This window comes from Suricata suricatta, chromosome 17 (genome assembly GCF_006229205.1).
Source record: "Suricata suricatta isolate VVHF042 chromosome 17, meerkat_22Aug2017_6uvM2_HiC, whole genome shotgun sequence".
Classification (NCBI taxonomy): domain Eukaryota; kingdom Metazoa; phylum Chordata; class Mammalia; order Carnivora; family Herpestidae; genus Suricata; species Suricata suricatta.
Genome location: NC_043716.1, coordinates 14,483,595 through 14,506,515, shown reverse-complemented (window position 1 = coordinate 14,506,515; position 22,921 = coordinate 14,483,595). Strand labels below are relative to the sequence as shown.

Below are 22,921 nucleotides of genomic sequence, written 5' to 3'. Positions count from 1 at the left end.
GTAGTAGTAATAATTCCTATGCTGAGGGTTGTTGTGAGGAATTGATGAGCTGTTACTTATAGCAAAGCATTTGGTTTGTGATAACCGTCAGTAAACGGAAGCTATCCAAAATAGAGCACGTGGGGAATGCCTGGGCGACTGAGTCAGTTAAGCATCTGACTCTTGGTCTTGGGTCAGGTGATGATCTCACGGTTTCATGAGATCGAGCCCCGCATCGGGCTCTGCGCTGACAGCGTGGAGTCTGCTTGGGATTCTCGCTCTCTTCCTTTCTCTACCCTTCCTGTGTGCTCGTGTGCTCTTTCTCTCTCTTGAAAATAAATAAACTTAAAAAAATAGATCACATGAAAGCACTTTATAAATTTTAAAGCATTGTACAAATATAAGGTGCTGTTATTAGCCAGGATTTAAATTTTAAAACATCAGTAGGATGGTGGATGGCTTCCAGATCGAAAGCGTGTGTGCTATCAGAGTGGCAGGAAAGTTTTCATCTTACAAGGCAGCCGGTGATGCTAACAAAGCTGGCTCGTTGTTCACGAGCTGGCACGAGTCATAAGGCAAGACGGAGCTCCGGTTTCATTACATTGAGTGCTTTTTCTCTGTGTTAGGAGTGAACTTTAAAGGGATGTTTTCTTTGAAACTGCTTGAAAAACTTGAAAAGATGGCTCAAGTATAGGTTTCTTTCTTCTTATTTTTTTCCCATCCTTTACAGCCAAAGAAGCCTAAAGCCCCAGACAATCCATTTCACGGCATTGTTTCCAAGTGTTTTGAGCCTCATCTCTACGTGTATATTGAGTCCCAGGACAAGTGAGTGATGAACATTTTGGTGTTTTCTACTGCATTTCTCCCTCCTCTGGTCACGGGTGGGCCTCATAAGAGCATGACTCCTTCCAGAAGCCACAGGAAGGCCTTGGCCTGGCTCCTGGGACCCCCTCTGGAAACCTACTAAGGATGTTCTTTATATCTTTTGCATGTTATCACTTACTGTGTTCATAAATCTTAGAAGCCTGAGTTTGACTCAAATAAGCTCCCAAATGGATCCCAACAACCCCTTCCCCTGTGGGCGCTGAGCTGCACACGTCAGCCTACAAGCCTTGACAATGTCAGGCACTGGAAACCAGAGAAAGCAAGCCTAATCTCTAATATATATGTTTTCGAGTTTGCTGACGTTTTCGTTGCAAAGTAATTTAGACCTAACAAGAAAGCTATAAAAATTTCTCCTATGTCCTTCCCCCGGAGACGCGGCCGTTTTACGTAGCCACGGTTATGGTCAGCAGGGGGCACCGCGGCGCGCGTGTCTGTTTTCTGGCCTGACATCCCCTCATGCGTTAGTTGTCAGATCTCTTCAGTCTCCTTCAACCTTGGATATACCTCCTCAGTCTCCTGTCCGTCTCTCATGACCTTGACACTTTACAGAGTCTTGGCAAGCTATTTTCTATATTTGTCTGATGTTTGCTCTTGATTAAATCCAGATTATTGCATCGCAGGCAAGTATACCATAGAGGTGAGGCTGTGTCCCTCTCAGTGCGTCCTAACAGGCGGCACACCCTGTGGACCTGTCCTTTTACGGGCGGTGTCAGCTCTGATCCCTTGCTTCGGGCGGTACTCACTAGTTCTCTCTGCGTGCAGCTACTGTTTTTCTCTTTGTAATTAATAAGGATCTCGTGGGGGGGGGGGGACACTTGGGGACTATGTAAATATCCTGTTTCTCCTCACACTTTGCCCACTCATTTTGATGTGCCTTGATGATTCCTGCCTGAAGCAATAATTTACTGTGGTGTTTGCCAAGTGTTCATGTTCTGTTTCCATCATCTCTCCTGTATTTATTAATTGGATCTCTTCTGTAAGGAAATGCCTCCCTTCTCCTTGCTGTGTGTGTGTGTGTGTCTGTGTCAGTATTGACTGATGGATTCTTATTTCCTTTTATGGATTTTCAGCCATTTAATATATATACTTTTATGAACTCAAGGGCTCCCACAAATTTTCACAGAGCAGCCCACCACAGCCATGTTTCCTCACAGCCAGGGAAGTATGTTTAAGCTCCAGTGTCCATAACTCACGCAGAGGAGGAAGACGCTTCCTCATCCTCTGTCCACAGCCAGAGGAACTACTGATGGCCTTTCCACGCAGGAAGGCAGAGTTCGGAAAGGTCAGCTTTCTGGAGACAGGCTGGCCCTGCCTCTGAGAGGAGAACGCACTGGGGAGGACCAGATGCCGGCTCGCGCAGGGAGTGCGATAGCGTCTGTGAGAAAGTTCTCAAGAGTTCTCTGGGAAAGCATTTAGGTGCTGAAACTTAGTTCTTTGTTTTTTGTCTTTAGTCCTGCTGTGGGCTAGCAAACTCTCGTTTCCAAATATGTTTCGGAGGTAAACCGTAAGATTAAGAGACTATTTCAAGTGGAATCACTACATGGAACATTATCATTATTCACCTATTTGATTTTATAGATTGTGTCTCCTCTCTTCCTCCTGGATTACAGAGTGTTTCATATTAAAGCCTTAGAAAGTAAACCTTGTAGAAGAGCTTCTATGTTACAAAAACATCCCCCCACCCACAAAAAAGAGTTGCTTTCACGGCTCACCTTGTAAAGCCGGTCTGCCGGCCCCCCCTCCATCCATTGTGCTTATGTCCAAAGGCGCACAGAAAGGCGGTAATTAACTATTGCCATTTGCTGCTTTGAAACACCTTGTTTTCTGTGTTAAAAAGTTTTTTGTCAGGATGTTAATAAGCCTCCTTGAGGGGCAGGGGAATGATCAGTTATTTGCCTGTTAGGTTCACAGGTCTTAAAACAGATCACTTGGATGACTGTTTTTGGACAGAGCCCCATCTTCTCTCATCAACCCAAACTTCTTTTTAAAAAGGTTTCAGAGCTGTCAGATCCCAGGTTTAAAGTGCATTATCTGAGATAACCACACACTTTCCCCAAACCTACCTGGTCTAGAGGGTCATTTTTCTGAATTATTTTAATTCTGGTATCTATTCTTCTCACATGGCCTTGATTCATATAAAGTGGACTCATTGTCCGTGATATTTCGGGCCAAGAGCCAGACCTCCCTTCCTTAGGGACTCTCCATTTCTCTGTGAAAAATGAAGTGCTGGCCATTCACCCTGCCGTTTGGCTTCACTCGGATGTTTCCACAGCGCCGGGGAAGCAGCAGAAGCTGCTCGTAGGAGAATTGCGTAGGCTGTGCTGCTGTTGCTCCAGAATAAGCAAAAAAGGCTTGAAGGAGAAACTAAGAGTTCAAGAAATCCATTTCCTCATCTTTTAAAGCAGAAAATCCAGCAAAATAATGGGAGCTAAAGCTGTGGTGATTAACCTTTTTTGAGTCATAGATCCCTTCGAGAGCCCGATGAAACTGTAGGCTCTCTTGCCAAAAAAAATAAAGAAAGAAAGATAGAAAGGAAGAAAAAAAATCACATAAACACACATACAATTTTGAGTGGTTTCAAGGGGTTCCGCAAAGCTCTTTCTCCTTTCTGTTAAAGAGTCCTAAGGCTGGCGAAGAGACTCAGGTGGGGACCCATCTTGTACATATTACATTCCTGTAGCTCTGACTCAGAAATTTGCAAGGGCGGAAAATCTTAGACCATTCACAAGCTCCCAGGTGACAGAGAGCCAGCGCGGTGCTGTGGAAAGAGTGGGCCTGGATGCCAGACAGACCTGGGTTTGAGCCAGAGCTCCGCACCGCCTAGCCTGGGGCCTCAAGCGTGGTACTTGACCACTCTGAGGTTGTTTTGTCCTCTCTGCAGTGAAGTTAGGAATGTTCCCCTTGCAGGATTAGTGGTGAGGGTGAATTGAGATGACATGTTGGCATTTGGCACAAGTGGTCAGGAACTGTGCCTGCCTCCCCCCCTTCCCCCCACTCCCCCGCCCCCGGACTCTTGTTCCTGACTCTTAAGCCGTTAGGTGGCCTGATCAGCATTCCCAGCTTTTCGTTGGGCCTGGCACGGGGTCTGCCATCTCCTTTCCCCAGGCTCCCACCTGCTCAAGGAAAGTTCTGGCAGCGTCTGCCCCAAACAAAAGCCAACCAGTAGTGGGAGGACTGCAGAGCCAGCACCTGGTGAAGGGGCAGGAAGCAGGATCTTCCCACAGCCACCGCAGCAGGCTGCGCAGAGCTACCCTTCTGTGCGTTAGGTGGCTTCCTCCAATTTTGTTTATGTCCAAGAAGGAAGTTAATATAACTTTTACGCTTGGGAACGTAGTGATTTTCTCTGGCTGACTCGTGGCGATTTCTCTACATAAACACTTCCTTCAAATTCTAGGCAAGAGGGCCCCATCGCCCCCTAATGTGTCAGTGTGTGTTTCCTATAAATAAGCGTGCAGTCTGCCTGACCACGGTACACTGCGAGCATCAGGAAGGTAGCCTGATCGACCATCACCATTTAATTCACGGACTTCATTCCTCTTTACCAGCTGTCCCAGTCAGGGCTTTTCTGGACCCGAATCCGTGCCTGGATTACAGGGTGCATTTATTTGTCATGTCTCTTTGGTCCCTTCCATCCAGAAAAATAACTCATTCTTTCTTTATCTTTCATGACTTTGAAATTTTTGAAGAGCACAGGCCAGTTAGTTTGTGGAATGTCCCTCAGTCTTTGTTTGACTAATGTATCCTCATGATTTATGATTTATGCAGAAGCAGTGCTGGGTTCTTCTCAGGAATTTGTGCCGGGAGGCATGCAGTGTCAGTTTGCCCTACAGCTTGTGGTGTTCACTTTTATTACTCTAGATGGAGTCTGCCAGGTTTCTCTATTTATTAATAAGTCATTAATAATTAATCAGTGTCAGAAGAAACATTGAAACCACATAAATTGTCTTTCTCTCATCTTTCACCTCCCACCGATACTTGCCTGAATCATTTATTACAAGATAGTTGCCAAATGATGATTTTTCTAATACCACCATTTCTTCTACATTTATGAGTCGGCATTATATTTTAAGAAAAAGCTTTCTCTTTTCCCCATTTATTATATCAGCACATAGATTCCTACGTACGTGTGGATTCCTATTTTATTCAATGGGTTATAATCATCGTTACCTTTTTTTTAATGTTTTACTTATTTTTCAGAGAGAGAGACACATACAGATAGACCAAGTACAAGCAGCAGAGGGGCACAGAGGGAGGGAGACACAGAGTCCAAAGCAGGCTCCAGGCTTGAGCTGTCAGCACAGAGCCCAGCGCTGGGCTCAAACTCACAAACCATGAGATCATGACCTGAGCCAGAGTCGGAGGCTTTAACTGAGCCAGTCAGGTACCCCTTAAGTAAGCTTCAGGCCCAGCGTGAGGCTTGAACTCACACCCCTGAGAGATCAGAGCTGAGATCAAGAGTCAGAAGTTTAACCAACTGAGCCACCCAGGCATCCCCATTATTACCTTTTTTTTTTTGAAGCTTATGTTGGAATAAATTTAAACCTACATAAAAATTTCAAGCCGTACAGATTTCCCGTATTCTCTGCTCCCAAATTCTCCTAATGTTAACATCTTACATTGAGAACAGTTCTCAAAACCAGCAGGCTAACACCAGCACAGTACTATTTACTAAACTCAGACCTTATTTGGATTTCACCAGTTTTTACATTGATGTACTTTTTCTCTTTTAGGATCCATCTTACTTTAATGCTAAAATTGTCCCTGATTTGGCCACTGGAACCCCTTCAAGCTGGTTTTTCGTGCTTTTTTCATGCTCCTATAATTTCTGGAGTACTTCCTTTCTGGCACCGCAAAGTATCCCAGGTTCATCTCGTACTTTCCTACCCCAGCCCTGGAGTCATCCATTTTTCCAGGATCCCTTGTGTCCTTGGTGGGAATGATATTTAGAAACTAAGTTCTGGGCATCAGGTATGTTCATTACTCCTTAGATGTCATGCTCCTAGGTCCTTGCAGCTGAGAGAGCTAAGACACAGATGTATGTGTATACATTCATGTTTGAACACATGCGTCTGTAGCTGTTTATACCAGCATAAATTAAAACCTGTGAGTTTATGCTGATAACTCTCATTCTACTCTAACACCACAGGATTTACTTTAGCCTCCCCCCTCTTCCTCGTCTGTAACTATATTCTGCAGCAGTGAGAAACTAGGTGCCCCAAGTCTTCTGCGCATTTACTTATTTGCTCCATTTACCTGTGTGTAGTCCATTTCCCCGTTGTGCTCAAGCCATACCTTGGCTCCCCAACCCCACTGGCTACCCCAGAGCCAAATCCTTGGCCCCAGCCTAAGGGCAAGGGAGGAAGGGGTGCAGATTGGTTTGAGTACCCTCGATTTAACAAGTTCTGTAACTTCCTGAGGATCTGCAGCCGCTTTGCCCCTGCTCCCCACTGGCCAGCTTTGACTGACTGCCCTCTGCCTCTCCCCATGCCAACACCACTCTGCCTCCCAGTTAGAATTTTGTTACCAGGGATGCCAACTGCAGATGCACCAGAAGAAGCGGCCCTGGTCATTCCCTTACTAATACTGCTCTGCACTGGTCTTTCCTCCTGGGTCATTTCATTGATCAGCGGAGCCCCCAGCGATAGTCCACGTGGGCCCCTGGCATTCTCCTACAATTTGGTCAGAAGGCTCAAGCTACAGGGGAGGGGTAAAAGATACCATCCACATCCGTGACATGTTCCTTTAAGCTGGAGAGACGGTGAATGACAGCAGCAGGCACAATGCCATCTCTCTGTTTAGTGCTTTCGTGTTGTAAAGTCAGAGAATGGCATAGTGGATAGAGCTGGGCTTGGGAGTCAGACGTCCCCAGGCTCAGATTCCAGCGCCAACAAATTCCGTGACCTAGGGCAAGTTACATTCTTTTTCTCAGCCTCAGTTTCGTCATTTATAAAATGGATATAATAATGCCTTCCCTTCAGGGCTGTCGTGAGGATTACAGGAGATTGAACTTCTGATGCACCCAGCACAATGCCTAGTTTATACGCTCAGGGCCTCGCGGGAGATGGTGGTACCTGGTGTGCAGACATGGAGCCGGCAGCAGTTTGCTGTGGGACTTAGAGCGGAGCGTATAAATCAAACTTTAGGTCAGACTTCTCCAATTTGTGACTTCCAGCTTAGCCATGTCCCCTCCTCCTTACATCCTTTCTTCCACACACTGTCATCTGTGCTCACTTCTGACTCTGTGCCTTTATTCTCACCTGAGTCTGCTGCGAAATTTTCTCTCTAGCTGCCTCCAGTTTCCTTTGTTTGAAACAAATTGTTCCTATTGTCTGTACTGCAAAATTAGCATGTAGTTGCTATCTCGAAATCTAAATATCATGAGCTAATAAATAAGATCAAAGCTTCTAGTAGGCAGATGCTGTGTCTTAACCCCCACACCCAGCAACACCTTTATCAGGACTTGACCCTCTGTAAACTCTTACCTGATTGTACTCGCTTTATGGTGTAAAAGACATCTCCTTGTGATTCCAGTCAGCAGCTCAATATGCCAAAGCACAGCTTTCTCTAGTACTCCTGCAAGAAGGTCTCACCAAAACTCGGGCTAGTGTTTGGTACCTGGAAGAAATGACAACCTTCGCATTTTGTTTCTTTAGTTGAACTCGTTTATGTCTCCTGTGTATGGCACGCAGAGCCCAGAGCTTTGCATGTACTAAATACTCAGCTGGAAATCGACTGGAATGAACCACGTGTGCTGTGACATGTCACTTACTCATTTTCCAGTGTCTTGTGTGTCACAGAAGCACGCGGACTCAGGGAGTGGAGATTGCAGGGAGGGAAGCTTATTCTAACGGGTGTGTATCTCATCCACATGGAGAGCAGTGTCACAGGAACCTGCAAAGTATGGGAGGTCTAAAAGACCTTTGTTTTTTAAAGTGGGAATTTTCTCTATGCTTTATGAGTGTAAATAGTTTATAATCTTATTGATCGAGTTGGCTCTAAAATAGAGGCATTTGAGTAGGTATTCTGACTTTAGCTGCCTGGGGAATTGGATGAGTAGTTAAAGTAAAAACACTTCGGAGCTCTGGCCCCCGTTTTGGTTGGCAGTAGAGATTTGAAGATGAGACTCTCTCCTAAGAAGACTCCAGTGAGACCCTTGGCTTCCCTAGTACACGCTCTCCTCTGCTGTACCAGCCCTGCCCCGTCTCCACCCTCCCACCTTTCCATTCCTGTCCTTCAGGAACAAAGCAGGGGGACGGAGGTCCCGGAAACATTACCCCTCCTCTCAATGAGCAGATGATAACATATGAATTGGAGAAGAGTCTACTCTGTAGCAAGCACCTTTCACCTTTAGTACCAACTTCAGCTTATTAGAAGTGACTGGCTAGAATGCTCTCTCAAGACAGATTCTGAAATTACACCAAAGATCAATGAAAAAGAGAGCCGTTATCGAGAGCATTGTTGCCTGCTGTGGGCCCAGGATGGGAGAAGGTCTTCATGTTTCTTGAACATTTGACATCCTTACATTGTAAAGTGTTAGGAAAAGAAAATGAGAACACAGTGTCACCGTGTTGCAGATGACAGAAGTTGAAACTGAGACAGAGGAATGGTGTGCGTAGTTGTCTTCCGGGCGAGCCCTGAGCCGAGCCTGAGGGCGAGTGGAGAGGTGGCAGGAGAACATCTTGGCCAGGGGAGGCACCCAGGATGGAGATGGAACAGGGCGCAGGGAAGGGGAGTCAGGCTAGAGCGGAGGGTCACTGTGCAGGAGAAGGGAGAGATTAAATGGAAAAGGTAGGGCAGGAAGAGGTGGTGAGGAATGGGGGTGGCAGCCCCGCAGCTGTCAGGGTAACCCCCTGCTTGCTGACCATCACCGCAAAGAGCCACCCGAGGCCTGAAGTTCTTTGAGGGCAGAGTGGCTACATCTTGATATAATAAACTTTCAATAACAAAAGCTCTTGAGTAAAATGTCAGTTTTCTCCTCTTCCTGCTAGTTGATACTGTGTATGGTTCTTGTCTTTTTCTTCCTGTTATATAAATACATTTTGAAAGCACAGCTGATGGGGCGCCTATATGGCTCAGTCGGTTAAGCGTCCAACTTAAGCTCAGGTCATGATCCCACGGTTCATGGGTTGAAGCCCTGCATCAGGCTCTGTGCCTGGAGCCTGCTTCGGATTCAGTGTCTCCCTCTCTCTGCCCCTCCTCTGCTCGCACTCTGTCTCTCATAAATAAATAAACGTTAAAAAAATTAAAAGCACAGCTGGATTCTTGTAGCCTTAGACAGCAACCTAGAAAGATGTAAAATGTCCGGGGCTGGGGGGGGGGGTACTCCTCCCATTTTTCATACAGCACAACTGTGCAGGAAGCAGTGAGTAGAGCCCCACTGCATCGTAGCTACAAGGACTCGACATGACTGAGCAAACTCAGTGATGTTTGAATGGGGGGAAGGGGGCAGCTGCAGCCACCCTCACCATCGTGACCTGCTACCAGCCTGGGGCTGCCGTACATTCCCTTCTCCCAGGAGTTTTTACACCTTTGGTTCTGGAAGTTTTAAGAAGAAACTGTATCAAAAACAGCAAGAAAGCATTAGAATATTTCTTTACAGTTTCTCTTTGTTTTGGCATCTACCTCATGGGCATATTTAGGTTAATGATATCAGAATATTTGCTGACATCATAACCTTTCTGTGTTTTCGGAGGTAGGAAGGTAGAGGGACTGAGAACATGAGGTTTGAGCCAGGCTCTTTGGTTCTGGACCCTGGCTCCCCACCTCTCTTGTATGACCTTGGACAAGGTCCTTAACTTTTCTGTACCTTGCTTTTTGAAAATGAGGACAGTAATAATACATACTTCATAAGGTTAGTGTGCAAATTAAGTGAAACACAATGAAATAACACATAACCTGCCGACCTGGTGTGTGCCTGGTTCATCATCAGCGTTCAGACAGTGATCTCTGTCATTACTGAGGGTTTTCATTTGTGGAGAAGGGAAATGACACTTATATGGTAGCAGATTCTAGGCTCAGCTCTGCCACTAAATTATGTGACAGACCTTCTAGAACTTAATTTTTTCATTTCTTAGAGGGCCCAAGAATACCTTCTCTCTCTCACACAGGCTTGGGGTCAAATGTGATCACGAAATGCCTTGAAAAATATAAAGCAGGCGTGTCTGGGTGGCTCAGTCAGTTGAGCGTCTGACTTTGGCTCAGGTCATGATCTTGTGGTTCGTGGGTTCGAGCCCTGTATCAGGCTCTGTGCAGAGTGCTCAGAGCCTGGAGCCTGCTTCAGATTCTGTGTCTCCCCCTCTCTCTGCCCCTCCCCTGCTCACTCTCTCTGTCTCTCTCAAAAAGCATAAATATTAAAAAAAAAAAAAGATAAGCATAAAGCAGCACACAAATGCCGGTTATTCTTGCTTCTGTTATTATAAGAGTGCTATTGGTAGTTAATGAAGTTCATCAATAAAAATGGGTCCACTTTTAAATGTAAATAGCACTAGGGATGATTTACTCATGGCAGTCTAGCACATTTGGTTTATCTTTCTTGAAATCACATGGCAGGTTTTCTTCCTCCTAGAAACCTTGGAGAGCTGATAGATCGATTTGTGGCCGATTTCAAAGCCCAGGGACCACCTAAGCCCAACACTGATGAAGGGGGTGCTGTGCTCCCCAGCTGTGCTGACCTCTTTGTCTACTACAAGAAGTGCATGGTGCAGTGCTCTCAACTCAGTACTGGGGAGCCGATGATCGCTCTGACCACCATTTTCCAGAAGTACCTCCGAGAATATGCCTGGAAAATCCTCTCTGGCAATCTGCCCAAGTGAGTGCTATTCTTTCTGGTCCGAGTGGTGAAGTAAGATTCTGAACATACCTAAATATGGGAATCTAAGGAAATCTACTCCAAAATGGTTTACTGAACTGCTAACTCAAGGAGGAAAACACCCTTGCTGAGTTCCCAAGGGCCTGAGACTATTTCCTGTCAAATGGGATTCCACAGCTGATCAAGACTTAGCGGAAATCCCCACGCTGGCTGCCAGTGTAGGTCGGATCTTACCGCAGTGGACTCAAGGGAGTCAGTCCATTATGTATATCTTTAATTGACATGGTTTCAACAATAGATTGTTGCCAAAAAAGAAAAAAAAATAGGGTGGTGGTAGCAATAACTTTTAAACAGCATGGGCAACTTCATTCAATGAGATCATGCCCTGGGATAAGCATACAGGAGGCATGAATCTGCTTTTCCCTTGAGCTGAGTACATTCTAAAGTCTCTCTTACAGTGTATGTGTCTTGCTATACTGGACAGAGTCTAATGTTTAAAGATCTAGCAGGATTTGGGGGTAGGGGGTTGCATGCGCAGCCCTAATTATAGTAACTTCACTGTATGCATTCTGGGACATTAGAATATTGTTATATCGCTTATTAATGGAAATCAATGGGTGTCTGACCAGAGTTTTAAGATTTTTGGTTCTATATCGATTTGAATTATAATTATATGATCTAAAGTGATACTTTGGAACTTAGTATTTATCAATCATCCCCATGGCCAAATTCAATAAATCTGGAATTCGTTGCTGTGGTTTTCACTAAAATGTGTTGTATATGGGAGTTTTACATTATATGGAGGAAAGAAAATAAAATCCCTATGCTCTAGCCAGAGATTGGAAGTAAAAGATATATTTCACCAACGAGAATTTCTTTGACCGTGATAGTAACATTTTTTAAATTTTTAATAACTTTTATTCTGGCCATCAGAATAAGAGAAGTTCCTTATAGTTTAGAAAACACAGAAAAGCACAAAGACAGAAATCAAAGTCAGCTACCATCTCACCACCCGGAGAAAACAAATCCAACCTTTTGGTACATGTTTTTCTGTTCTTTACTTATATATGTAATGTGTGTGATTTTGTGCTTTTGTTCGCTCAGCAGGGCTGGGACTGGACAGCTGTAGTTTTACAGCCTGCAGCTTTCGCCCAGTGTCAGCCTGTGAGCATTTTCCCACGTGTCGCAGCGGGAAACAGTGTACTCAGCTAGGGTGTTGTCACCAAGGCAGCTATTCACAGAAACGGGGCAGGTGAAAGGCACCAGCAGAGAATTCTGAAGGATCTGAATACTAGGGAGTAATTGGTAACTACTTTAAAACTCCCAAAGAGCTGGGGCTGTGGACGAAGGGCTGCACACAGAAGACGGAGGGCCACGGTCGAGGCCAGCACCACACTGAAGCAGAAGGAGCGGAAGGCCTTGTTAGTACTCAGCCGTGTCTCCTGTACCTCTCCAGCCTGGGTGATAGGTCTGTAGAGGTCAGTCTCCTGAGCCATAGAGAAGGGAGAAGAAGAATGGATCTGGGAGGCCAACAGACACCATTCAGCACTACTACATCATCACACACATGACATTATCATGATAATCCAGCAGACAGAAGAACCTCCCTGAACTTCTGAACTTCTTATTGATCATTCCCTTAATTCAGCATTTAGGTCGGGTTCACTATTTCAGTATTTTAAATAACACTCAGAAAGCATCCTTGAACATGAGTAGAACCACTGGGTCAAATAGTGTGAATGTTTTTTTCTAAACTTCTGAACTCTACCTCCCGAAGGTTGTGCAATTCAGTGCTCCTGACCCGTAGAGCAAGAGGGTGTCTGTGTTCTCACACCCTTGCAAGTGCTGGAAATTAAGATATTTTCAAAGCTTTGATTCCCAGTAAGACTGGGCAGTTTTAGAGTTACCCTTTTTAACATTTTATTTTTAAGGTAAATGTCATTGAGTTCTATCTTCTTTTAAAAATCTTAGTATCTCCCAGTTGATTTTTTTTTAATGTCGTTATTTTATTTTGAGAGACAGAGCAGAGAGCAAGCAGGGGAGGGGCAGAGAGAGAGGGAGATACAGAATCTGAGCAGGCTCCAGGCTCTGAACTGTCAACACAGAGCCTGATGCCAGGCTCAAACTCATAAACTGTGAGACCATGACCTGAGCCAAAGTCGGATGCTTAGCCAACTGAGCCCCCCAGGTGCCCCGTAATAGCAGAAGGTTTTATAACTGTTTTTACATTTTGTAAACATATGATTAGATCAGCAGGAAGGCGTGAGGCGGTCAGGACTTTGGGCAGGAATGCCTCAACATTCACTCTGGTACCCCTCCATGCGCACAGCGTCCAAATTCCTTTGCAGAATTTTCTTAACCAAGAAGGGCAATTGGAGAACCAGCTTTTGTGCTACAGATGATCCTGTCGAACTCTACAGATCAGGAGATTCTAAGCTAAGCAGAGAGGCCTTCTCTGTGAGTATCAGGGTCCTCAGAGTTCATATGACTGATTACCGGCCCACTGTTAGAATTGTCTCTTCCTACTTCTGATGGCCAGAGAATTTAAACAGATGATAGTCAAGGTAAGGTCAATAGGAAAAGAACTCATTGTGCGTGGGTTTGTTTGGGCCATGTCCAGCCTTTCCTTCCCCCTTTTCTTTGTCTTAAGATGTGCAGTTACCAGTTCAGGAAGCAAATGAGAAGTCCCAGCCTGACCGGTTCCTGTTCCTTTTCCTCAGGACCACCAGCAGCAGCGGAGGCCTGACCATCAGCAGCCTCCTCAAGGAAAAGGAAGGCTCTGAAGCAGCCAAGTTCACTCTGGAGGAGCTCTGCCTCATCTGCAGCATCCTGAGCACTGCAGAGTACTGTCTGGCCACCACCCAGCAGGTGAGCTGCCCACCACCTCCTTTTCCTGAACCATCCGCGCCACTTCACTCAGTGCCTGAAACTGCGGGCCCTGACAAGCCAGGTACAACCCTGGGCGGCCATGAACAAGCTGGTCACAGAGGAAAATATGCAGTCCAGCCGACAGATGGCCCAGGCGGCCATCTTACAGAAGAGCCTTGTTAAAGGGAGACTGGGCAAGAAAGTATGACCAGTCTCCACCCCGGCGTGGTTTGAGCTCCGCAGAGGGCATGCCTTCTTGAAAGTAGGTCAGTACCACTGTGAAAAGCAGACTTAATGGTGCTGGGACCCAGCCTTGGGTAGTGATGAGTCACAGCCAGTGATCCCATGCTCAGTAGTGTTACTGGGCTAAGCAGAACCCTCTGGGCTTTCATGTGTCTCCTGAAATGCACAGAGCATTCTCGGCCTACCTAAACAAACAACCATTGTTTGGACACTGACGTTCAGGAACTGTGGAGCAGGAAAGGGTGATGCCTCTCCTGGAGCTCCCCATTAGCAGAAGGAAGACCCAGAAGAATTTTCCATTCAGCCTTAGGCATGGGATTAGGAGTTCCTTTTCACATTTGGTCTGAAATTCACCTAAGGCCAAGAGAAGGAAAATAATTGGAGACGGTTATGCTCTTCCCCCCTTTTTGGGCTTATTATTTACACATGTCTGGATCATAGGAAGGTAGTCATCAATTATGGGTCAGACGGCCCAGCTTAGAGTGCCTGTGAGCCAGAGCAAGACGACAGGAGGCCAGAGTATGAAGCGTCCCCCCAGAACTTCACCGTTGAGGGCAAGCCAGCCAGAGGCAATAGCATGCTCTGTTTGGGGACATGGTCACATGAGGTCATACAGATAATGATCTGTGAAGTTTGGCCTCGGAGCCAGAGACGGCAAGCCATTTAGCCCCCAAGAACTCCTAGGGCAGGACAGCAGTATTGGTGAAGACCTCCTAGGCAAAGGTCCCGGAGTTCTGTAGTGAAGAAACACTGTTTAACTATTTTGCATGTGTGCAGGAAAGGAAGGCATACACACATATAAATAGAGTATTTTTTTTAAGATTACTTATTTATTTTGAGAGAGAGAGAGCAAGTGCATGGTGTGAGCGTAGAGCCCAAAATGGGGCTCAAACCCACAAACTGAGATCGTGACCTGAGCCAAAATCAAGAGTGAGACGCTTAACTGGCTGAGCCACCCAGACACCCCTCTAGAACAGATTCTTAAAAGTTCTAGAAGTATGAGTCACCAAAATGGTGACTCATAATAAATGTAGCCAATTATTTTGTGATTTAGTAAAAATTATTTTTATTGATTATAAAAGTCAGTACATTCTTAGCACCTGTATTGTACTACATTTAAATACCATTTCCCCCTAAAAGAAACGAGAGATCCTTGGAGAAATGAGTAATTCCAGGTCTGGGACAGGAAATGTACCAGATGAGCCTGGAGAATCATGTCATACAAAAAGCAAGAAAAGTATCAAAGACCGTGAGAGTCCTTTCAGAAGGATTCAGGAGCCATATTGGGCTTACTGGACAACAAGATGTGCGCAGGTCCTAAGTGCCAGCACCTGCGAACGCGACCCTGTTTGGAAATGGAGTCTTTGACGCTGTCATTAAGTAAGGATCTGAAGAAGAGATTATTTTGCATTTAGGGGGAACCCTAAATCCAATGACTGGCATCCTTAGAAAGGAGAGGAAGACCTAATAAGACACAGGCAGGAAAGCCACATGAAGACATGCAGAGATTGGAGAGAGATGCTATCAGCCAAGGAACACCAGGGATTTCCAGCAACCAGAAGATGGAAGAGAGGCATGGAATCATTTCTCCCTCAGAACTACCAGAAGGAAGTACTCTGCCAACACCTTGATTTTGGACTCTGGCCTCTGGAACTGAGAGAATAGATGTCTGGTCTGAGCCAGCAGGTAATTTGCTGGAGCCGTACTAGGGATCTCATACGGAGCCCACCTGAATGCGCTCTGCTGGTCCAAGTGGGATATGTAAGCGTCAGTGAGAAGTTAACTGAAATGCATTGAAAACACCAAATGTGTTTAAGTCCATGTGGTTACGATGATTTTTTTTTTAAGTTTACTTGTCCCCTTCAAAGACACCAAGGGAACCACTGGTGTGAATTGAAGACTGGTAAAGAGAAAGTTTTTATCGGTCTTTCCTATTTAACTTAGACCTCAGGATAATGAAATCATTGACAATGGGAGCTATCTCTTTATAGCAGAATTTTAGCTAATAAGTGAAGAAGAAATGAATTCGAATGCCATTCTTTTATACCTGCTAATGAAATAGTGGATCTGGGCATTGACTGTCAATGGCTACTGACATCACAAAACCAGAGACAAGCGAGCACCATGTATCTGCTAGTAAAAACCCACAACACCATCATGAAGTCGTTTTCTCAAAGAGAAGAGAAAGAAAAAAGAACCTGAATCTGATCAAGCTTCTACATGAAACTACAATTTAAAGAAAATACAAGGAACAGAGGAACATGTTAACTAATACCTTGTAGCTACTACAATCAGCAAAATCCAAACTATGGGAAAATCTACAGAGCAAACAACCCAGTTTTTTTTTCCTCCAGAAAAAAAATGGCAGGAAGAAGGCACGAAGAAATGGAGGGAGATACCAAAGAGACAAGAATCCAAGCCATGCGGGGCGCCTGGGTGGCTCAGTCAGTTAAGTATCTGACCCTTGATTTTAGCTCAGGTCATGATCCCACGAGCCCTGCATCAGGCTCTGCGCTGACAGTGCGGGGCCTGCTTAAGATTCTCTCTCTCCCTCTCTCTCTGGCCCTCCCCGCTCACATGCACATCCACACTCTCTCTCTCTCTCAAAATAAATAAAGAAAGATCTAAGTGGTGAAGAATTCAAAAATAAAACTTAGAAAACAACACCAATAACATACCACTGTTGGCTCATTAATTGTAACCCTTTTACGCTTAACTGCCTGCATAGGGTGTTGCTTTCATTCATCCAAGAGATCTTTATGAATCGCTTACTATGTATGAGGCACGGTATTTGGTGTTAATTAACAGAAGTGAACAAAGAACACGGTTTCTTATTATCAGGGAACTCAGAACTAATGGAGGAGCCAAAATAATATTAAATAAGCCAAGATGTAACTTCAGTTTTATGGTGAGTGCTGGTTAGGGAGTCGGTTACTCCAGTAGCTGATCAAGGAAGGCCTCTCTGAGGAGAGCTGGTATTGAAGCCGACACCAAGGGTTGAGAAGGGGACTGCCAGGTGAGTGAGGAAGGGCTGGGAGTGGGGGTGGCAAAGCAAGGGGGCTGGTTAGGAGGGGTGGGCAAGGCATGTTTCAGGGAGAGGAAGTGGGAAGTGGGAAGTATGAAGGCCCTGTGGGGGAGAGACGTGGTGCATTCCAGAACCTTAAGCCGTCAGAGTAAGTGAAGCCAAGCAGGCAAGGGGGAAAGCAAGATGTGGGCTGGAGAGCCAGACAGGACCCAAATCATCACAGCTAGTTAGAAAGTTTGGATTTTATCTTCCACCTGACAGGAAAATGTCTCTGATGAGTTTAAGCCCTGTACGCCTGTGCTGTCATTTGCTCCATTGGTCCCTTATAAATATATGGACTGTTTCCAGTTTGTCACCAACATAAGCAAGACTAGAGTGTATGCTTGAAAAGAGGATCTTGGGGCATCTGGGTGGTTCAGTCGGTTAGGCGTCCAACTTCGGCTTAGATCACGATCTCCCGATTCATGAGTTCGAGCCCCATGTCAGGCTCTGTGCTGACAGCTCAGCCTGAAGCCTGCTTCAGATTTTGTGTCTCCCTCTCTCTCTGCCCCTCCCCTGCTCACACTCTGTCTCTCTCTAATATAAATAAAACAGTAAAAAAAAAAAAAAGAGAGACCTTACCTGTTTTGTTCACTGAGTAACTCATTTGATTTGTCACAGAGCCCGGCACAAAGCAGGCTTTCTATAAATTTTGGTTGAATTACTGAATGCTGCAAAGAATATTTGCATATCTTTGTATATCATTCTCATTACTCATTGAAATATATCTCTAGATGTTAAATTGCTGTTTTAAAGATTGTGTATATTTAAATTTCTGCTTTTTAAATAAATTGCCTTCTGAAAGGTTACACCAATTTACACATTCCCTAAGAGCATTTTTTAATTTAAGACAAAACATTCATTATTATAAGAGTTTATGTACTTAATAGCTTTGGGAGTGCTAGATGAGTCAGTTCCCAGGATGCTTGGAGATGTTTACAATCCCCAGTCAGTTGTCTTTTTCTTTGAGGCCATTGGGAGCATGGCCAGTGTTTGGCTACAGGCTGGTGCAGGCAGACTGGGGTTTGTTGTTGTTGTTGTTTACCTGAGTGTCCCTGGCACCTTAACCTAGTGGGGGGCCCATAGCAGCGCTCCCCATGAACACTTCCACTGATTTTACCGCCACTCACTGCCAGAGGCGTCCAGTGCTGGTGAGCAAGCCTGCAGTTCCTGGAGCAGGGAGGATCCTGAAAACTGAGGTCTTTTTAAAATTAATGAAGAGAATTGTCAGTGTGTCATAAGAACCGAGTGCAGCCCAGTGCTGACGGGCACAGGTTCTCCAGGAAGTTTGACTCCTGGCCCTACCACGTACTGTCTTGGGGAGGTCACACCTCCACTTTCTTTTCTGTAAAATGGAGATAATATTAGGATCTTCCTCCTCGGGTTGTGAAGATTAAATGAGTCATTACAGAAAAAGTGTCTGGAATTGTACCTGAACCCTCAAACTCGGGACCCATTAAGTATTGTTATTTATGGCACTCCTCTGGATAATCGTTAAGCAAGTTCTTCTCTCTTGTTAATAGCTAGAAGAAAAACTTAAAGAAAAAGTTGATGTGAGTCTGACTGAACGAATCAATCTCACCGGAGAAATGGATACGTTCAGCACGTACGTACCATGCATATATTCGCGTGAGGCCTGCCCTTTGGCCCTCACGGAGCAGCGTGTCTCAGGCCGTCGCCTTCGGTCACTACAGAACCTCGGAGGTTCCCAGGGCCTCCTGTTGAATCCGGGTGATTCCCCAGGAGCCACTAAGACGTAGCATTAGATGTTGGTGCCTCACTACCAACACTAACAAAAAGAGAAGAAGTCTTCGCTTGGCCATCCCTGCAGGAAGGTCAAATCCAGGGCCTCCTGTCTGCCCCCCGCACCCCAAGTCCACAAAGGGCCAGCCCCACCTACAGTGTCTTCCAACAGGAAATGTGAGCGGCGTGACTTTAGCTGGGGGTGGGGGGGTGGGGTGGAGGGTGTCTGTGCAAGAAGTGCAAGCTGGAAAGCCTCAACGTAGGCCTTCCGCCGGCACTGCCTGCGGTTCATGCGTTGTGCTCAGTAAAGCGCGACTGGCGTAGGCCCAGCACACCGGCCACTTGCCGAGGAAAAGTCAAGATTCTCTTCTTAGGTCATCTCCTCTCCTTTTCTCAGCTTTTCTTTTTCAAGTTCTGATTTAAACATTTGGGGCAAACAGGTGCTTTTGGAGTAAGACGTGAAGAAGGATTTTGGATGGAGTGATCAGGGGGACTCGCCATGGAGTTTTGTGACCTGACTCAGTGGGCACACACCCAGACAGAGGCCGGGACTCGAAGCAAGAATGAAGAGCTGAAAGGCTCCTCCTTGTCATCCGTTCCCTTTTGAAATCAAACTCGAGTTCTTCTGAAGAAATGATGAATCTAATTTTCTTAATGTTTCTTTTTGAGAGAGAGAGACTGAGTGGGGGAGGGCTAAAGAGAGAGAGACACACAGAATCTGAAGCAGGCTCCAGGCTCTGAGCTGTCAGCACAGAGCCCGACATGGGGCTTGAACCCACGAACCGTGAGATCGTGACCTGAACTGAAGTTGGACACTTAACCAACTGACCCACCCAGGTGCCCCGTGACAAATCTAATTTTGACACAGGTCCCTAGACGATTTGGCAGGGGCCGTGTTAGTCTTTCAGAGTCATGACCAGAGTGATTTATTTGACTTGCAGTGTCATCTCCAGCAGCATCCAGTTGTTGGTTCAGGATCTGGATGCCGCCTGTGACCCTGCCCTGACTGCCATGAGCAAGGTAAGGCTTGGGGGGTGCCTCTCCTAGACCTCCAGGAGGGACCCCAGGTGGTCCCTGCCAGCCCTAGCCCGTGTCTCCTTGAGGTTCTTCACGGCTTCAAGTATCAGCGGGGAGGAGGCTGGAAGACCCCCAGGAGATCAGTTTATCTTATACCTTGGGCCAGTTGCTTGTCTTCTGAGAATGAGACAGGGAGCACGTGCGTTTGGTAACTCCAAAGGACGTGCTGAAAACCTTAATGTGTTCTCATCGGAATGGGCATTTTTGTTAGTGCTTATGGCATTAACTTCTGACTCTTTCTCAGCTCTGGTATCAGTACAGGATTATTTGTTGTTGTTATTGTTGTTTTTGAGAGACAGAGAGAGACAGTGTGAGCAGGGGAGGGTCAGAGAGAGAGAGGGAGACACAGAATCTGAAACAGGCTCCAGGCTCTGAGCTAGTTGTCAGCACAGAGCCCGACGCGGGGCTCAAACGCACGAACTGTGAGATCATGACCTGAGCTGAAGCCGGATGCTTAACCGACTGAGCCACCCAGGTGCCCCAGTATAGGATTATTTGTTCGGGTTGTGGACCTTGGTTTTCTAATGTGTGGTGGCCCATCAGTCACCTCCTTTAGCACATGCTGCCTCATGTTACTATTTGCCTTTTACGTGCCTGTGTCTTTTTTTCCTAAAAGAATATAAATTCCTAACCATTTAGGATCTAGAAGAGTCTCTTGTTTGCTGATTAGTTAACTTGGAAATGGGCAGCTCTTTGTTGATTTTTAATCCAAATAACACGAAGCTGTCCACTCTAGAATTTCTAGAACAGGGGTCAGCAAAGTACACCCTATAGTCCAAATCTTACCCATTGCCTGTTTTTGTGAAGTTTTATTGGAACACAGCCATGCCCATTCCTGTATATATTATCTGTGGGTGCTTTGTGTCACAGTAGCAGAATTAAGTAATTAATTAGTAAATAAGTAATGAGACCATACAGCTCAAAAAGCTTAAAATATTTACTGTCTGGGCCTTTACAGAAAATGTTTGCCAATGCCTGTTCTCGAGTTATCAGACTCTCGTGGCATTCTTAAACTCCGAAGAAAGAACCTCTCTAGAGTCTACTGGCCAGTAGCAGAGTACTTCGGGGCGCTGAGCAAATGACTTAACCTCTCGGGGCCCAAGTGAACTCAAGTCTGTGAAGTGCGGCTCTTTGCCTCCCAGTGTTGTCAGGACGGAACATGAAGAGAGTGGCTGGCCTGGCGCCAGTAGATGTTGGTACTCTTGTTGTGGGGAGTGGCCGTGTCACAAGGTTGTGTAAGCACACATTTGGTCTGAATTTGGGTTTGTAGTAGATTGTAAATATTTAGTGAAAATAGGATGAAAACCAAAACTTAAGCTGCAGGGTTTCATGAAGCTGAGTGGGGAGTCCTGCACGGCTGACGTCACGAAGTTTCTATTCAAAAAGCTGATGCCTCCGCCAATCGGATGTGCGTGTGTATTTCCAGTGTCCCCAGTGTTTACGAGCAGAATGTGAGCAGGCAAATTGAGGCGAACCCATTTCCTTAAAGGAGCATGGCTCTGAAGAGTCCTTCTTCGGGCTCTGATTACCCCCTCCCTGCTGGTGAGCCTTCGCCATACCCTGCGTCTGATCTGCTCCAGCCGCCGTCTCTCCTGAACTGCCACACACTTTACATCGGAATGCAGCTGGTGGAAGGATTTTTACGTTTACCCAAGGAAGAGTGGATTTTTTTCCTCTAGTAAAATAACAGTTGTAGGGGGGTTTAACACTCCAGGTGTGGCGTATATGAAACTGTCAGTTCATGAGTGGATTTCCTTCAAACTTCCCCCCACCCACTGCCCCCGACCACCACCCCGTTTCTCCTCCAGACCCACACCAGCAAATATTAACAGAGACCTCCAGAATCTTTTGTTTATATCCTAGGAAACCCACAGACTAGGGAGCGCAGCAGCTGGGAAGCCGTAGCTCTTTGTCCGAGCGCTGGAGTTTTGGAGTGAAATGAGATCCATGTGATGAAAATAACCAGATATAAACAAGCTGAATGGTCACAAATTGATTCAACACACACTTTGTTATTTGTGCCTGCGTCCTGTTTAGTGGAGTTTCTTCTAGGATTTTTTCAGACTTCTGTTTTGTGATCATGTTTATTTCTGTCTCTAATTCCACCATTTTTGCTGCTGGTTGGACAATTTAATTCAGACTCTATCTAGCACAGTGCTGGGAGTTGCAAGGCCGGGGAATACACGGACCTTTTCCCAAGGTGCTTAGATTCCAGAACGTGTGAGTAAAGGATGTATGAGGGGAGAGGAATGCCTGGGCAACAGCAATATAAGGTATGAGGAAATCAATACACGAGAAAAGTACAAATGTGCCCTCTTTAAAAGAGGAGAGAGTTCATCAGGTGGGGAAGCGAAGACAGCCTTCCTGAGGAAGTGGCATTTGAAACAGACCACAAAGGATGGTGATGTTTAGAAGGAATTTCACATTCCCACCAGCAACATTCCAGGGTTCTAAAACGTCTGTATCTTCACCAGTGCTTTCTTTTTCATTGTAACCATTCTGTCTCATTGTGGTTTCAGTTTGTATATGTGTTTCTCTGATGACTAAGATGTTGAGCATCTTTTCATGTGCTTATTGGCCATCTGTGTATCTCCTTTGAAGAAATGTCAGTTCAAATCCTTTGTCCATTTTTAAGTTGGGTTCTTTTTATTATTGAGTTGTAAAAGTTATTTTTATAGTCTAGTTAACTACACCCCTTATCAGATGTGTGATTTGCAAATATCTTCTCCCTTTCTATGGGGCGTCTTTTCACTTTTTTTTAATTATTTTTTTTACTTTAATGTTTTTTTAGGGGCACCTGGGTGGCTCAGTCGGTTAAGCATCCAGCTTCAGCTCAGGTCATGATCTCACAGTTCGTGGGTTAGAGCCCCGCGTCGGGCTCTGTGCTGACAGCTAGCTCAGAGTCTGGAGCCTACCTCAGATTCTACGTCTCCCTCTCTCTGACCCTCCCCTGTTTGCACTGCCTCTCTCTGTCTCGCAAAAATAAAAAACATTAAAAAAAATTTTTTTAATTTAATTTTTTTTGAGAGAGAGAGAGAGATAGAGAAAGAGACAGAGTGCAAGCAGGGGAGGGGCAGAGAGAGAGGAAGACACAGAATCCAAAGCAGCTCCAGGCTCTGAGCTGTTAGCACAGAGCCCAACACAGGCCTAGAACTCACGGACCGCAAGACCATGACCTGAACTGAAGTCAGATGCTTAACCAACGGAGCCACCCAGGCACCCTCACTTTCTTGACTATGTACTTTGAAACACTA

At 45.6% G+C, this 22,921-nt stretch overlaps 1 protein-coding gene across 4 annotated transcripts in view; it reads left to right on the top strand.

Annotated features, from left to right (window-relative positions):
* Positions 1-22,921, top strand: part of VPS53 (VPS53 subunit of GARP complex) — a 131,850-nt gene that overhangs the window by 81,013 nt on the left and 27,916 nt on the right. For all 4 annotated transcript variants that reach the window (XM_029927568.1, XM_029927566.1, XM_029927567.1 and 1 more), the window contains 5 exons: positions 710-804; positions 10,430-10,672; positions 13,393-13,540; positions 18,371-18,453; positions 19,532-19,610. In XM_029927568.1, the coding sequence (XP_029783428.1) occupies positions 710-804; positions 10,430-10,672; positions 13,393-13,540; positions 18,371-18,453; positions 19,532-19,610 (648 nt within the window). The remainder of the gene's footprint in view (positions 1-709; positions 805-10,429; positions 10,673-13,392; positions 13,541-18,370; positions 18,454-19,531; positions 19,611-22,921) is intronic.